This window comes from Triticum aestivum, chromosome 3D (genome assembly GCF_018294505.1).
Source record: "Triticum aestivum cultivar Chinese Spring chromosome 3D, IWGSC CS RefSeq v2.1, whole genome shotgun sequence".
Lineage (NCBI taxonomy): Eukaryota > Viridiplantae > Streptophyta > Magnoliopsida > Poales > Poaceae > Triticum > Triticum aestivum.
In genome coordinates, this window is record NC_057802.1 from 160,199,353 (window position 1) to 160,217,165 (window position 17,813).

General features: G+C 47.4%; 1 protein-coding gene across 1 annotated transcript; it reads left to right on the forward strand.

Moving 5' to 3' along the window:
* Nucleotides 1-15,939: 15,939 nt before the first annotated feature.
* On the forward strand, nucleotides 15,940-17,663 carry LOC123078029 (uncharacterized). The gene is made up of 5 exons (XM_044500415.1): nucleotides 15,940-16,532; nucleotides 16,623-16,744; nucleotides 16,823-17,011; nucleotides 17,123-17,174; nucleotides 17,268-17,663. Exons 1-5 carry the CDS (start codon nucleotides 16,167-16,169, stop codon nucleotides 17,382-17,384), a joined length of 846 nt encoding a protein of 281 aa, XP_044356350.1. The 5' UTR covers nucleotides 15,940-16,166; the 3' UTR covers nucleotides 17,385-17,663.
* Nucleotides 17,664-17,813: the final 150 nt, after the last annotated feature.

The window sequence follows — 17,813 nt, forward strand, 5'->3', positions numbered from 1 at the left end:
TGCCTTATAATACAAGTCACACACATATGGCGGTTTACACCTACAGGCCTTAAGCCGCCTTTGGGCCTTGGGCTCTTCATAAGTCATCCTCATGAACCGCCATCTTCGATTCCTTCATGTGCTTTGTCTTGTGAGTCGCCAGGAGTATAACCCGGCCCCTCCTGGGCGGGTTAACTCAGTAGCTATATCCCCAACAGGACTGGTCACTGGAAGCGGAACTGCCCCAAGTATTTGGCGGATAAGAAGGATGGCAAAGTGAGCAAAGTTATATGTGATATACATGTTATTGATGTGTACCTTACAAATACTCGCAGTAGTACCTAGGAATTTGATACTGGTTCTGTTGCTAATATTTGCAACTCGAAACAGGGACTACGGATTAAGCGAAGATTGGCTAAGGACGAGGTGACGATGCGCGTGGGAAATGATTCCAAAGTCGATATGATCGCCGTCGGCACGCTACCTCTACATCTACCTTCGGGATTAGTTTTAGACCTGAATAATTGTTATTTGGTGCCAGCATGAACATTATATCTGGATCTTGTTTGATGCGAGACGGTTATTCATTTAAATCTGAGAATAATGGTTGTTCTATTTATATGAGTAATATCTTTTATGGTAATGCACCCTTGAAGAGTGGTCTATTTTTATTGAATCTTGATAGTAGTGATACACATATTCATAATATTGAAGCCAAAAGATGCGGAGTAGATAATGATAGTGCAACTTATTTGTGGCACTGCCGTTTGGGTCATATTGGTGTAAAGCGCATCAAGAAACTCCATACTGATGGACTTTTGGAATCACTTGATTATGAATCACTTGGTACTTGCGAACCATGCCTCATGGGCAAGATGAATAAAACTCCGTTCTCCGGAACAATGGAGCGAGCAACAGATTTGTTGGAAATAATACATACTGATGTATGCGGTCCGATGAATATTGAGGCTCGCGGCGGATATCATTATTTTCTGACCTTCACAGATGATTTAAGCAGATATGGGTATATCTACTTGATGAAACATAAGTCTGAAACATTTGAAAAGTTCAAAGAATTTCAGAGTGAAGTGGAAAATCATTGTAACAAGAAAATAAAGTTTCTGCGATCTGATCGTGGAGGAGAATATTTGAGTTACGAGTTTGGTCTTCATTTGAAACAATGCGGAATAGTTTCGCAAGTCATGCCACCCGGAACACCACAGCGTAATGGTGTGTCCGAATGTCGTAACCGCACTTTATTAGATATGGCGCGATCTATGATGTCTCTTACTGATTTACCGCTATCATTTTGGGGTATGCTTTAGAGACGGCTGCATTCACGTTAAATAGGGCACCATCTAAATCCGTTGAGACGACACCTTATGAACTGTGGTTTGGCAAGAAACCCAAGTTGTCGTTTCTTAAAGTTTGGGGCTGCGATGCTTATGTGAAAAAGCTTCAAACTGATAAGCTCGAACCCAAATCAGAGAAATGTGTCTTCATAGGATACCCAAAAGAGACTGTTGGGTACACCTTCTATCACAGATCCGAAGGCAAGATATTCGTTGCTAAGAATGGATCCTTTCTAGAGAAGGAGTTTCTCTCGAAAGAAGTGAGTGGGAGGAAAGTAGAACTTGATGAGGTAACTATACCTGCTCCCTTATTGGAAAGTGGTTCATCACAGAAATCGGTTTCTGTGACTCCTACACGAATTAGTGAGGAAGCTAATGATGATGATCATGTAACTTCAGATCAAGTTACTACCGAACCTCGTAGGTCCAGAGTAAGATCCACACCAGAGTGGTATGGTAATCCTGTTCTGGAGGTCATGTTACTTGACCGTGACGAACCTACGAACTATGAGGAAGCGATGATGAACCCAGATTCCGCAAAATGGCTTGAGGCCATGAAATCTGAGATGGGATCCATGTATGAGAACAAAGTGTGGACTTTGGTTGACTTGCCCGATGATCGGCAAGCAATAGAGAATAAATGGATCTTCAAGAAGAAGACTAACGCTGACGGTAATGTTACAGTCTACAAAGCTCGACTTGTTGCGAAAGGTTTTCGACAAGTTCAAGGAGTTGACTACGATGAGACCTTCTTACCTGTAGCGATGCTTAAGTCCGTCTGAATCATGTTAGCAATTGCCGCATTTTATGATTATGAAATTTGGCAGATGGATGTAAAAACTGCATTCCTGAATGGATTTCTGGAAGAAGAGTTGTATATGATGCAACCAGGAGGTTTTATCGATCCAAAGGATGCTAACAAAGTGTGCAAGCTCCAGCGATCCATTTATGGACTGGTGCAAGAATCTTGGAGTTGGAATAAACGTTTTGATAGTGTGATCAAAGCATATGGTTTTATACAGACTTTTGGAGAAGCCTGTATTTACAAGAAAGTGAGTGGGAGCTCTGTAGCATTTCTAATATTATATGTGGATGACATATTGTTGATTGGAAATGATATAGAATTTCTGGATAGCATAAAAGGATACTTGAACAAGAGTTTTTCAATGAAAGACCTCGGTGAAGCTGCTTATATATTGGGCATCAAGATCTATAGATATAGTTCAAGACGCTTAATTGGACTTTCACAAAGCACATACCTTGATAAAGTTTTGAAGAAGTTCAAAATGGATCAAGCAAAGAAAGGGTTCTTGCCTGTGTTACAAGGTGTGAAGTTGAGTCAGACTCAATGCCCGACCACTGCAGAAGATAGAGAGAAAATGAAAGTCATTCCCTATGCTTCAGCCATAGGTTCATGTATGCAATGTTGTGTACCAAACCTGATGTGTGCCTTGCTATTAGTTTACACTACTAGGGAAAACCCTAGCAGTAGCGCGGGTATTTTTCCTATCAGTAGCGCGGGACGACGCGCTACTGATAAGGCGCTACAGCTAACGTGTAGCAGTAGCGCCTGTCGTCCCATGCTACTGCTATACATGGCTAGCAGTAGCGCGCTTTAGTGCAGAGCGCTGCTGCTAATATCTGCAGCGCTTTTTAGCAGGAAGTGCTACTGGTAAGGGAGCGCTACTGCTAACTTTGTTCCCCTTGCTACTGCTAGTTTTATTAGTTTCTGTTTTTTTTTCTGCATATTTGTTTTGTATTTGAATAGGTTTTATACAATAATCTTTAGCATATCATACACATACAAATGTAATCATAGCATATACATACAAATAGTCTCATCAAATCATGTCATCATCGTAATCATCATCCAACACAAAGTGGTCTCTCGTCATCATCTCGAAAATAGCGATACAAGTCTCGATTACTTGCAAATTGTCATCCATCTAAACAATGATATATGCGAGAAGAGCTATCACTTTGAGTGAGAGAGGAACTATGCAGTACATGAGTTCGTATCCCTCTCTCGCATTAGCGTGAACCTAAACTAACTACTGGTTGTTGCTCGGAAACCGGTACACCTAGGCCTGACATTCCGGCCACTCGTCGTATACTCCTGGCGCAACACTTCTTTGCCATCGATGATCTATACACCTGCATCGTCACATGAGTCGATGATATGAAACATATATAGTTGAGCAACAGAAAGAGACAGACTTGGAAAAAATAGAAGCAACATATCATAAGCATAAATAACAAAGTTCACCGTACCCAAAATGCCTAACTAGAGTGATCTTCGCTAGTCGAGGAGGACGGTTTAATTACATCACAAATAAAGTTTCATCATTCATAACTCAAAGTTTCGTCATACAGATAGTATGGACTAAACGGACACATTGTCATATATCGACAATCACTCCAACATGTCGTGCCATCCATCCAAGTCAAGGAGATAGTCCCCGAGCTTAGTGAAAGGCTTCAGGTCGAGAAGCTGAGAGGCTACGCGTGTTCGGACGTCTTCCTGCGACATTTGTCCTTCTTCGTAGAACATCCCGGTTTTTTCGACGACCTCCTTCATGATGATTTGGGCAAGATCGCGCTGGATGTGATAGAACTCAGCTCGAAGTCGATGATCCTCGATATCTCCTAAGTTCTTTGCCCATTGCAGAATATGGGCATCGCCGGATCTAGGTGACATGCGAAGGTTCTGGTGATCCCGTCTGTACTCCAGCATGTGGTGTAGGACATAGAATCCATCATTAAGAGAATCACTCGGTTGCTGGATGCAGCGGAAGTCGGTCTTATGGCCGAAGGCGGGCCTATCATCCCTTTTCTTCTTGTCCTTGACCTCTCCACCCCGTGCGCCGTAGTAAAACATAGCACTGTCGAGAACAGACTTGATGTGGGTGTAATCCTTTTTGTTAATGTTCTTCGACGAGTCCAAGTAAAGAGCGTGGGAGTATCGGGGGTAGAGGATGATGAGGACGGCGCGCCTGCCACTGCGCAAAATAAGTACACCTCAAATTAATTAGCCTCCACCGTGCAAATGAATGATTGAAATCAAAGGAAGGATATCCACGCGGATGACTTATAGGGGATGATAAGGCACGAGAATCGCCTCCTTGTCCTTATTGGCGAGCATGAAATTGACGATGTATTCCCTCGCGTATTCACGGTGCTTTGCGCAGACTCCCAAGAAGCCCTCGTGCATGAAGTACGGGTCAGCGACACAGATATGAGGTATCTGCTCAACCCCGATGAGGTAGTTCATGTGCAAGGCATAAAGGCAGACAAATGTAAAATCCAGCTTCTTTAAGTGAAACATGTCGAAGATGTAATCGAATCGAATGAAGAACTTCTCCGCAGGGAATGTGTCGACGTACGACAATTGCCGCGGCACGTTAACCACGTAGAGTGGGTATCCTGGATTTTTTGAGGCGATGAGGCCTTTCTCTATCCGCAGCACATTGTCATGAAGTCTCCTTAAATCGCCGAATCTGGCCCCTAGCGCTGCTTTAGGTAGGATTGGTTGACCGAGGATATGCCATTTTGCCGCACCGGGGATATCTATACGGTCTTGAACCCGAGGCTGCTGAGGCGGCTGTATCATAGAAGCAGCTTTTTTGCCTTTCCTCGGTCTCTTCCTAGACTTCTTTACTATCGGAAGGTTGTCCATAATACGTTCAGACTCCGGAGGCGGCAATTCAGGCACCGACTCATGACGCTCATCCTCATCTAAGTAGGCGCTAGTATTGACATACTATTGAGTGTCATCGTCATCCTCATCCTCATCTATGGCGACGTCACCAGCGACTAATGGAGCCTCTTCCTCACCCCCTCCGCTATCACCCAGCACGACAGCCGACGCTAATTGGGTAGGTGAGGTGTTGATGTTCATACCTAACTGCGTGCTCGTGGGTGTGCTCCTGTCCGCCTCCAGACGAAGCAGACTCTTTGGCCACAACAGGACCCACCCATTGCAACAATCATCAAGCCGTCGCGGGGTCTCGTCGTCATCCCCCACCAGTACCAGAGGAGCCAAATTCCCGTGGCCCAGTTTGACACTGGCCACGGAAACCTTGAAGACGTCCGGGGGGTTGGCCGGCTGTGGAGAAATGGTTCCTTCGGCTCCATTATCGTCGCCTTCCCCACGTCCACCTTCTGGTCGCCGATGGTGTACAATATGGTGCACGGGGTTTCGTCGGCCTGCAAAGAAAAGTCTGCGACGTGAGACATCCGAAAGGCAACGAAAATGGGAGATTATACATTTATTGAAGGGAGCCGGTGTGACAGATACCGTGAGGGCGTCGAGCTCAGCCAAAGACGAAGTACCGCCGAGCACGTCCGGTGCCGGAACAGGTGCAGCTACAGGTGCTGGTGCAACGCTAGTCGAGCTGCTCCCGAAGAAGTCACCAAGGGGAAAGTCCGCTGCATTTTTTTCTGGATTTTGCCTGCTCCAATTGAAAACGGCCGGAACCAAGGTAGTAGACATATCTACAAGCACCTGTTTTGCAGCAGCTACCGCTGTTGCGACTGTCTCAGATGATTTCTTCTCAACCGCAATCTCAACCTTCTTGTCGATGTTTTCTTTAGTTAACCTCCGTCTTTCCTTTCTCTCCTTCATGGTCTCACGGTAGTACTTCTTCCACGTGGTGTCGTCTTTGACACTGTGCACGCATCCATACGACGGTCGAGTATCCACCGAGAGTCCTTTCAATATGTTCAATGCCCGGTTGAATGGAGTGTCCCACTTGGGCCTCGCCAATGCCTCAGACGGCGAGTCGCTTTCGGCCGCAATCTTGTGTTGCTCTCTCTGCAAAAGGCACAAGGATCGTTTACAAATATGACTAACGTGCAGTCGAATTGATCAAAAACTAAAATTACCAGCAGTCTCATGAACTCCGTCGTGACCGCGTTCGTCTCGAAAACCTTCTTCACTGGGTCCCAATGGTGCCGGGCCCTGAGGACGTCACGCTCCTGCGGGACAGTGAACTCCGCCAAGGGGACTGGGATGCCCAGACTCGCGGCTTCCGCATCCTCCTTGGCCCATATGGACCTCTTCCCGCCGTAACCACGGCTTCCGAGGTGGTGGCACCCAATGTTCCTCTGTTGAAGCCCCTTCATGTACTTCGACTTTTTTTGGCAGCTTCGGCCTCGCAAGCCGCCTTGAATATTTGAAAGTGCTCTGCCGTGATTGTCGGATTATCCTTTACAATCTCGGAGTAGGGTTCCTTTTTGTTGACAATCCGATATTTCACCCTTGATTTTCAGGCGGCCAACGGATCGCTAAACTTGGTCATGGCGTATTTGTTTATCTTCTTCATTGCCGGGTCCTTATCTGGATCTTTATAATCCTTTTCATTCCGGCCCGGGAACAAGAATATCTGGTGTAGCTTCTTTAGAAGGGAGGGCCTCATATTATCTATCTTCTTTAGTTTCTCATCGTTGATGGTGGCGGTTGTCCGTATGATGCAGCCTATTTGATTGTCGTAGCACGCGCGCGCTTCCTCGGGCGTGTTTGGCTCAAAATTGACGTCGTCCACCTCCGTGACCACCAGTCTAGTAGTCCTGAGCTTGTTAGGAAGCCGTTGCCTCTTTGCTGTCGGTTCTATACCGGCTCCGCTAGTCTCGACGCCGGTCTCAGTCTCAGCGTCGGTCTCGATGCCGGTCTCAGTCTCAGCGCCGGTCTCAGTCTCAGCGTCGGTCTCGATGTCGGTCTCAATCTCTGATGTGACAGGTGGACCCAGCAACATCAACTCTTGACCGTCGGCTTCCCTCAAAAATTCTTCTGCCGCCAGGTAGACGTTGTCGCAGTCACCAGAACCCTGTCCTTCATCGTTGCTAGCCATGTTTCCTATGATTAAATCTAGTCAATTAATTCTAGACCTAATAAAATGAACAATGGCATAAAAAAGGCCTATGCTTTGCAGGAACGTTGACTCCTTCCCGGTGCGGCAAATCCCGGCCACTCGATATGTCCTAGTTTGTAGCACAAGTCATGCCAAAATTCGCGGAAAATTTTGGCATGACTTTTGCTAAAAAGTGGACAAATCAAGAACCTGAAATTTGCGGTAACGGAAATGAATCAACATTCCGGCAAAACATAGGCCACTCGGCTTCATTCCCTGGAAACAGTGTTCAAATATCCATCTTCGACACCGCAACACATGTCCAAATATACACGAGCAACCACATGTCCAAATATACATGTCCAAATTTCACAAGCTAATTCAAAAACTAAGTGTAGAAGAAAAATCATTTAACTAGTAATAGAACAAAATTCAGTTAACTTTAGTGCTCTATAATGATGAAAGGAAAAAAATCAGTTAACTATTAATTTCATTCATTTAGGTTATTTATTTAACTTCACCTAATTAACCTACTGTACCACTACTACTAGCAGCACTACTAACCTAATTAACCTAGCAAAACCCTACTGTCCTAACTAAAAAACATCTAATTAACATCTACTAGTACCACTACTGCCCTAACCTAATTAACATCTACTAGTATCAGTATATACTACAAGCAGCACTGCTACAACATTTTCTTCATTTTTTTTCTTTTAAAAAAACATCTATGAAAACAAAAACCCTAATTAAACCCTACTGCCCTAACTAACTTTTGCTGTAAACCAAATTTTTTGCTCTAAACTAATTTTTGCTCTAACATCTACTACTTAACATCTTTTGCTCTAAACTAAATTTTTTGCTATAAACTAACTTTTGCTCTACTAATTTTTGCTCTAAAATGCAGAGAGAGAGGAGTGGTGGGGGGAGGGGTGGGGGCTTACAGAGAGGGGAGAGACGGTGGCGGGGAGGTGCTCGGTGACGGAAGCAGGGCGGGCTCGGGCACGGGCAGTGGCGGTCCTGGGCGGGCTCGGGCGGCGGCGAGGTCGAGGGCCGCCGCAGTGAGGTCGAGGGCGGCCTCGGGCGACAGCGGTGAGGCTGAGGGCGGCCTCGGGCGGTGGCGGTGAGGATGAGGGCGGCCTCGGGGGGAGATGGTGAGGTTGCGGGCGTCCACGCCGGCAGGAGACGGCGACGAAGTGGGGCGACGGCGAATTGGGGATACGGCGGCGAAGTGGGGCGAGGGATTTGGGGGAGAAGTGGTGGCCGGGGAGGGAGGGAAACCGCTGGTTAAGTGAAACATAACGGTAGCGCGTTTCTGAAAACGCGCTATAGCTAAGTTAGCTACAGCGCATTTTCAGGAACGCGCTACTGCTATGCCTTTCTCCTTTTTCCCTTTTTTCATTTATTTTTCTTTACATTTTTTTCTTTCTCCTTTTTCTATTTCTTTCATTTTCATTTACTTTTCTAATTGTTTTTCATTTTATTTTATTTTCGTTAGCAGTAGCGCCTTACACATAAACGCGCTGCTACAACAATATTAGCGGCAGCGCTGTTTCTAAAAGAGCGCTACTACTATGTGTAGCCTATCGGCTTAGTGGTGGGAATTTTAGTAGTAGCGCTTTTACAACGGGACGCGCTACTGCTATATATGTATCTGCAGCGCGGTTATTCCGCGCGCGCTACTGCTGTGTAGCAGTAGCGCGCTTTTTTAACAAGCGCTACTGCTAAAGTTCTGTGTATAAGGTTTCCCTAGTAGTGTTAGCAGGGAGGTACCAAAGTAATCCGGGAGTGGATCACTGGACAGCGGTCAAGAACATCCTGAAATACCTGAAAAGGACTAAGGATATGTTTCTCATTTATGTAGGTGACAAAGAGCTCGTCGTAAATGGTTACGTAGATGCAAGCTTTGACACTGATCCGGATGACTCTAAATCACAAACCGGATACGTATTTATATTAAACGGTGGAGCTGTCAGTTGGTGCAGTTCTAAGCAAAGCGTCGTGGCGGGATCTACGTGTGAAGTGGAGTACATAGCTGCTTCGGAAGCAGCAAATGAAGGAGTCTGGATGAAGGAGTTCATATCCGATCTAGGTGTCATACCTAGTGCATCGGGTCCAATGAAAATCTATTGTGACAATACTGGTGCAATTGCCTTGGCAAAGGAATCCAGATTTCACAAGAACCAAGCACATCAAGAGACGCTTCAATTCCATCCGTGATCAAGTCAAGGAGGGAGACATAGAGATTTGCAAGAGACATACGGATCTGAATGTTGCAGACCCGTTGACTAAGCCTCTCTCACGAGCAAAACATGATCAGAACCAAGACTCCATGGGTGTTAGAATCATTACTGTGTAATCTAGATTATTGACTCTAGTGCAAATGGGAGACTGAAGGAAATATGCCCTAGAGGCAATAATAAAGTTGTTATTTATATTTACTTATATCATGATAAATGATTATTATTCATGCTAGAATTGTATTAACCGGGAACTTAGTACATGTGTGAATACATAGACAAACAGAGTGTCACTAGTATGCCTCTACTTGACTAGCTCGTTAATCAAAGATGGTTAAGTTTCCTAACCATAGACGTGAGTTGTCATTTGATTAACGGTATCACATCATTAGAGAATGATGTGATTGACATGACCCATCGTTAGCTTAGCACGATGGTCGTTTAGTTTGTTGCTATTGCTTTCTTCATGACTTATACATGTTCCTATGACTATGAGATTATGCAACTCCCGAATACCGGACTTAGTGTGCTATCAAATGTCACAACATTACTAGGTGATTATAAAGATGCTCTACACGTGTCTCCAATGGTGTTTGTTGAGTTGGCATAGATCGAGATTAGGATTTGTCACTCCGATTGTCGGAGAGGTATCTCTGGGCCCTCTCGGTAATGCACATCACTATAAGCCTTGCAAGCAATGCGACTAATGAGTTAGTTGCGGGATGATGCATTACGGAACAAGTAAAGAGACTTGCCGGTAACGAGATTGAACTAGTTATTGAGATACCGATGATCGAATCTCGGGCAAGTAACATACCGGTGACAAAGGGAACAACGTATGTTGTTATGCGGTTTGACCGATAAAGATCTTCGTAGAATATGTAGGAGCCAATATGAGCATCCAGGTTCCGCTATTGGTTATTGACCGGAGATGAGTCTCGGTCATGTCTACATAGTTCTCGAACCCGTAGGGTCCGCACGCTTAACGTTGATGACGATTTGTATTATGAGTTATGTGATCTGATGACCGAAGGTTGTTCTGAGTCCCGGATGAGATCACGGACGTGACGAGGAGTCTCGAAATGGTCGAGACATAAAGATCGATATATTGGAAGGCTATGTTTGGACACCAGAATGGTTCCGGATGAGTTCGGGCATTTTCCGGAGTACCGGGAGGTTACCGGAACCCCCCGGGGAGTCAATGGGCCTTATTGGGCCTTAGTTGAAGAGAGGAGGAGGCGACCAGGTGGAGGGCGTGCCCCCCCAAGCCCAATCCGAATTGGGGTGGGGCCGGGCCCCCTTTCCTTCTCTCCCTCTCCCTCTTCCTTCTTCTCCTACTCCAACTAGGGAAGGGGGGGGAACCTACTCCTACTAGGAGTAGGATTCCCCCTTGGGGCGCGCCATAGAGAGGGCCGGCCCTCCCCTCCTCCACTCCTTTATATACGGGGGAGGGGGCACCCCATAGACACACAAGTTGACAGTTATCTTAGCCGTGTGCGGTGCCCCCCTCCACAGATTTCCACCTCGGTCATATCATTGTAGTGCTTAGGCGAAGCCCTGCGTCGGTAACTTCATCATCACCGTCATCACGCCGGCGTGCTGAGGAAACTCTCCCTCGGCCTCAACTGGATCAAGAGTACGAGGGACGTCACCGAGCTGAACGTGTGCAGATCGCGGAGGTGTCGTGCGTTCGGTACTTGATCAGTTGGATCGCGAAGACGTTCGACTACATCAACCACGTTACTTAACGCTTCCGCTTTCGGTCTACGAGGGTACGTGGACACACTCTCCCCCTCATTGCTATGCATCACCTAGATGGATCTTGCATGTCCGTAGGATTTTTTTTTGAAATTACTGCGTTCCCCAACAGTGGCATCTGAGCCAGGTTTATGCGTAGATGTTATATGCATGAGTAGAACACAAAGTGTTGTGGGCGATAATAGTCATACTGCTTACTAGCATATCATACTTTGATTCGGCAGTATTGTAGGATGAAGCGGCTCAGACCGGCATTACGTTTACGCTTACGCGAGACTGGTTCTACCGACGTGCTTCACACACAGGTGGCTAGTGGGTGTCTGTTTCTCCAACTTTAGTTGATTCGAGTGTGACTACGCCCGGTCCTTGATGAAGGTTAAAACAACACACTTGACGAAAAATCATTGTGGTTTTTGATGCGTAGGTAAGAACGGTTCTTGCTAAACCCGTCGCAGCCACGTAAAATTTGCAACAACAAGTAGAGGACGTCTAACTTGTTTTTGCAGGGTATGTTGTGATGTGATATGGTCAAGACGTGATGATATATAAATTGTTGTATGAGATGATCATGTTTTGTAAAAGTTATCGGCAACTGGCAGGAGCCTTATGGTTGTCGCTTTATTGTATGAAATGCAATCGCCATGTAATTGCTTTACTTTATCACTAAGCGGTAGCGATAGTCGTGATAGCAATAGTTGGCGAGGCGACAACGATGCTTCAATGGAGATCAAGGTGTCAAGCCGGCGACGATGGTGATCATGGCGGTGCTTTGGAGATGGAGATCAAAGGCACAAGATGATGATGGTCATATCATATCACTTATATTGATTGCATGTGATGTTTATCCTTTATGCATCTTATTTTGCTTAGTTCGACGGTAGCATTATAATTGATCTCTCACTAAATTTCAAGGTATAAGTGTTCTCCCTGAGTATGCACCGTTGTGACAGCTCGTCGTGCCGAGACACCACGTGATGATTGGGTGTGATAAGCTCTACGTTCACATACAATGGGTGCAAGCCAGTTTTGCACACGCAGAATACTCGGGTTAAACTTGACGAGCCTAGCATATGCAGATATGGCCTCAGAACACTGAGACCGAAAGGTCGAGCGTGAATCATATAGTAGATATGATCAACATCGTGATGTTCACCATTGAATACTACTCCATCTCACGTGATGATTGGACATGGTTTAGTTGATTTGGATCACATGATCACTATGATGATTAGAGGGATGTCTATCTAAGTGGGAGTTCTTAAGTAATATGATTAATTGAACTTTAATTTATCATGAACTTAGTACCTGATAGTATTTTGCATGTCTATGTTGTTGTAGATCAATGGCCCGTGCTACTGTTCCTTTGAATTTTAATGCGTTCCTAGAGAAAGCTAAGTTGAAAGATGATGGTAGCAACTACACGGACTGAGTCCGTAACTTGAGGATTATCCTCATTGCTGCACAGAAGAATTACGTCCTGGAAGCACCGATAGGTGCAAGACCCGCTGCAGGAGCAACGCCGGACATTGTGAACGCCTGGCAGAGCAAGGCTGATGACTACTCAATAGTTCGGTGTGCCATGCTTTACGGCTTAGAACCGGGACTTCAACGACGTTTTGAACGTCATGGAGCATATGAGATGTTCCAGGAGTTGAAGTTAATATTTCAAGCAAATGCCCGAATTGAGAGATATGAAGTCTCCAATAAGTTCTACAGTTGTAAAATGGAGGAGAATAGTTCTGTCAGTGAACATATACTCAAAATGTCTGGGTATCATAATCACTTGACTCAGCTGGGAGTTAATCTTCCAGTTGATAGTGTCATTGACAGAGTTCTTCAATCACTACCACCAAGCTACAAGAGCTTCGTGATGAACTATAATATGCAAGGGATGGATAAGACAATTCCCGAGCTCTTCGCGATGCTAAAGGCTGCGGAGGTAGAAATCAAAAAGGAGCATCATGTGTTGATGGTCAACAAGACCACCAGTTTCAAGAAAAAAGGTAAAGGGAAGAAGGGGAACTTCAAGAAGAACGGCAAGCAAGTTGCTGCTCAAGTGAAGAAGCCCAAGTCTGGACCTAAGCCTGAGACTGAGTGCTTGTACTGCAAAGGGACTTGTCATGGAATTGTCACGTTAGATGTCCTAGTGTGAGGACTTAGTCGTGGAGCCATCGCACTAGGTTAGCTTAGAGGGGTTAAACGGGGACAAAGGACACGGGGGTTTATACTGGTTCGACCCCTTGCGGTGAAGGTAAAGGCCTAATCCAGTTGGAGGTGGAATTGCTTAGGTTTCGATTACCAGGGAGCGATTACGCTTGACCTAGTTCTCGATTTGTTATCTGTCCCCTAACTCGCCGCCGGGTCGTCCCTTTATATACTCAGGTTGACGCCCGGTGGCTTACAGAGTCCCGGTCGACTCATAAACGTGTCCGGTCCGGTGACTTAATTACAATTGCCTTATAATACAAGTCACACACATTTGGCGGTTTACACCTACGGGCCTTAAGCCGCCTTTGGGCCTTGGGCTCTTCATAAGTCATCCTCATGAACCGCCATCTTCGATTCCTTCATGGGCTTTGTGTTGTGAGTCGCCAGGAGTATAACCCGGCCCCTCCTGGGCAGGTTAACTCAGTAGCTATATCCCCAATATTAGGCCCCAGGTTGATTTGAACTTATTCACATCAATCTTCAACACTTAGAAAAAATTCCTTCTTCATTACCTTCGCGAAAACTGGTAACTCGCCATGACGTCATCCTCTGGAATCATGGTAACCTGCTGTGACGTCATCTGTCATTTATTTTACACAAAACCAAAATCTTTAATGTATCTCCTCATTTTTAATGAATCTCTGAAAATCGAGGCGTCTGCACTGTCACGTATCCGTTTTTGGCCTCCTCGATTCCCGCGCTTGTCATTTATCCATTGGCCTTATAAATAGGGCCGGGGGTTTCTTTCACTCCCCCCCCTGTGCCTCTTCGTCTTGTCTTCCACCTTGCGACACCGTAGCGCTCGAGCTCTGCCGCCGCCGTCGACCCTCGCCTCTGCTCCGACAACGGCCGCTGCATCAACCTGTTCGGATCAGATCTCGTCTGCGCACTCCCGCTGCTTAACAGCCCTGGTTAGTTCTCCTTCTTCCTCTCCTCCTAGATCTGTTAGGGTTTCAATGGAGTTCATCGAAGCTCGTCCTTGTTCTTGGCTGTAAGATTTGTGATTCGAACTTGGTATTCCTCCTGTACCGCGGCAATCTCAGCAATCCCTTTTACTATTTAGAATATCTCCTCCGTATTTTAGAAAATTGATCTGTACCCATTAACTGCTCGAGCACTGATACTTTTAGGTCTGAATATTTTTGCATTAACAGAAGTGCGCCAGATCTGAAATTATAGCATCAATCTGTGAAAACTGTTTTTTCTAAACACTTAGCCATTTTGCTTCATCCGTAGATCTGCTCTTTCAACATTGGTATAGGCGGCTTAATTGAAAAATAGTAACCCGCCAGGTAACATTAGTCCTTTCTTAAGCCGCCGATAGTCTTTTAGTAATCTTGTAATATCAAGCTCCGGCTTAATACCTAGTCGTGCTTCATTATTGTTTGTCCTTGAACCGTAAGCCGGCTTAACCATGTGACCTTAAACCGCATTACTTAAACGCGGAGGTGTCATGCGTTCGGTACTTGATCGGTTGGATCACGAAGACGTTCGACTACATCAACCGCGTTACTTAACGCTTCCGCTTTCGGTCTACGAGGATACATGGACACACTCTCCCGCTCGTTGCTATGCATCACCTAAATGGATCTTGCGTGTGCGTAGGAATTTTTTCGAAATTACTGCGTTCCCCAACAGCGCCCGTGCCGGTCGGCCGATGCATAGCTTTGGGAAACGTTTCCTTGGGACCGGCCAATGGAACGCTCGGCCGATCAAGCTCGCGTCGCTCGACGTTTAGATCGTACGTCTCAGGTCGTGCGTCGCTCACGTAAAAACCACATGTTTTGGTGGTGCCACGTACCCGCACAGTGTGTGCCTTATCTGCTTGAGTCGTCCTCTCCACACGTCTTCTTCCCCAAAACACATATCTCCTCTCCCAAATGAGCCACAGTTCATGCAGGCGCACGGTCCGAAAGGAGGCCGCAACAGGTGTCAAGGGGAGGTTGCGACGGACCATGAAATGGCGAGCATGGTGACCGCAGGACGGCGAGGATGGGGCAACACTGCTTTTTTGCTACATGCTTCAAAAGGCGTCGGAATTTGCTACAAATGGCATCGCATGCTGCTACAACCCGCGTCACGTTTTGCTGCAATGCACAATCGCTGTTGCGTTTTTTCTACAATCGATGTCGCTTTTTGCTATAACCGTTTTCATTTTTTGCTACATCCATTCACAGCTGAGCTACAACCCGCGACGACAGTAATGATTTTTTTGCCGCAACTGTAGTAGATTATTGCTACGGCCGGCAACAATTTTTGCTACATCCATTCATTTAGACGCAAAAATGCTGCGACCTACAACGACGAGCTACGACCGGCGGCGACGATGACGACTTTTTTTGTGTTGCAACCTTGTTTATGTTTGCTATACGACTGACAACGAAATTTGCTACCAGGGAAGGCGAACATGTTTTGCGACTATCCAAGGTATGTTCCGCATTGGCGCGGTGAGCGCGCCCGAGCTTAGGTGGACGAGGTGAGCACGGGCGGCGCGGGGGTGGCCGGCAAGCGTGCCGAGCACAGGTGGCCGGGGCGAGCATGGGCGGCGCGGGGTAGCCGGCAAGCGCGGCCGAGCGCTGGGCGGCCAAGCTCGAGCATGAGGCGGCTGACGCGCGGAGATCCTTGTTTTTTCTGTTTTCGCGCGCGTGCCGAAGGAGGAAGACGACCTGGCCGCGGCCATCTCGGCCGTTGATGCGCGCAGAATCAGACGCTTGGCAGCCGACGGCCAAAAGTTGGACCGGCCGGCCGGTGCCTACCATCGCCCTTTTTTTTGGCTTCCTATGGGGGAAAAGGTGGGCTTGCAGTCGCCATTTGTGGTCCTGCACTCCTGTTCTGCCACAGCCCGCAGGATAAGAAACATGCTCCCCGTGCTCATCGCCGGTGCCTCTGCGCCGCCGCGTCCCTTCTCCCCCTGGCGCCGCCGCGAGCTACCCATCCGGCTGTCCTCGTCCAAACCTCTCCGTGCCCTGCAGAACAGCGAGGGCGGTAGTAGGCCCCTAGGGCGCGCCTGGCCGGCCGTCTCCGCTGCCCTCTTCGGCTCGGGGTTCCTCCTCGGGCCGCTCCTGGACGGCATCCACTCCCGCGTCGGCCTCCAGGTGTACGGAAACGGCGCCCTCGACCTGGGCCCCCTCCACACCCACATCCTGGTAAACGGCGGCGTGCGTGTCCAGTGCGTCGACCCTTTCCCTCAACGATGATCTGATCGGGTGTTGTTTGCTCGTGCCGCGCCGGCGCAGGTGCCGCCCCTGCTCGGAGCGTTCTACTGCACCGTGGGGCTGCTCCAGCTCTTCCTGGACGAGAGGGCGCCCCCCAGGTCCAAGGCCACCGGCAGCCCCCGCGACACGGCGACGTCGCTAATGTAACGTCCCCGCCGCTGCCGCCGGCGCGTCCATGTTCAGCGTGGCGCCTTCTGACTCGTGGCTGCTGTGGTCCGCAGAGTCCTCACCATGTTCATCGAGCTGAGCGCGGAGATGTACAGAGCGGGGGTGCCGAGCAACGCGGAGGCGTACGTGCTGTTCGCCGTGGCGGAGTTCGTGTGGCTCTTCCTCGACAGCTCCTGGCTCGGCTTCGCCCTGGCCTGCCTCGTCGGCGTCGCCTGCCCTCTCGCCGAGGTCCCGCTCGTCAGGTAACAGCGCCGCCACTCCACTCTGTACAATTTTCACCCAGATCATTACTCGGCTCATCCTTCAATCCCACTCTCTAAGCCTGCAAACATCGATCGCTGCTGCTGCTGCAGATTGCTCGAATGCTGGAGCTATCCCAATGCCGACGTCCAGCTGTTTGGCACCGTAAGTAGCAACATCCACTGTCATCTTTTACTAGTTACTACATTCATCTCGCCTACTAGATCATCTGTCGCGAGAGCTCTTGGTTGATGGCAGGGGCTGATGAGCTGGACGACGACATGCTACTTCGTGTACACGCCTTTCCTGGCGAATCTGGCGAGATTGCTCAAGTCGCGGCTGGCGGACGATAACACGGAGGGAAAGGAAGAATGAAGCGGCTCGCCTATGAGTTTTGGGGGAGCCCTCCTATGGAGCCAGCGCATGGAAACAGCTCGAGGCTCAAGAGCCATTTGGGATCGATTCAGATTTTAGGGCCGGATCAAGATCGACTGAGCTGAGTATTATTGTCTTATGTAGCTTGATCCGACGAGCTGATCTTGAGCCAATACTATATTTTAGCTCCACTGCTCGCCATAGCATACATATGCACTATAATGATCCTACTCGCTTGCATTTTTTAATTTAAAAAATAGCAAAAAGAATCAAATAATTCAGAAACATTTTTGTAGTGCACGTGGTCAAGCGTTCTATGCACGTATGAAGTTTCATAAAGAAATGACTTTCTGTTTTTTTTGGACAATATGCACAAAATTGCAATTTCAAAAAACGTCAATAGTAACTTCCATATAGAGCCAATTTTGT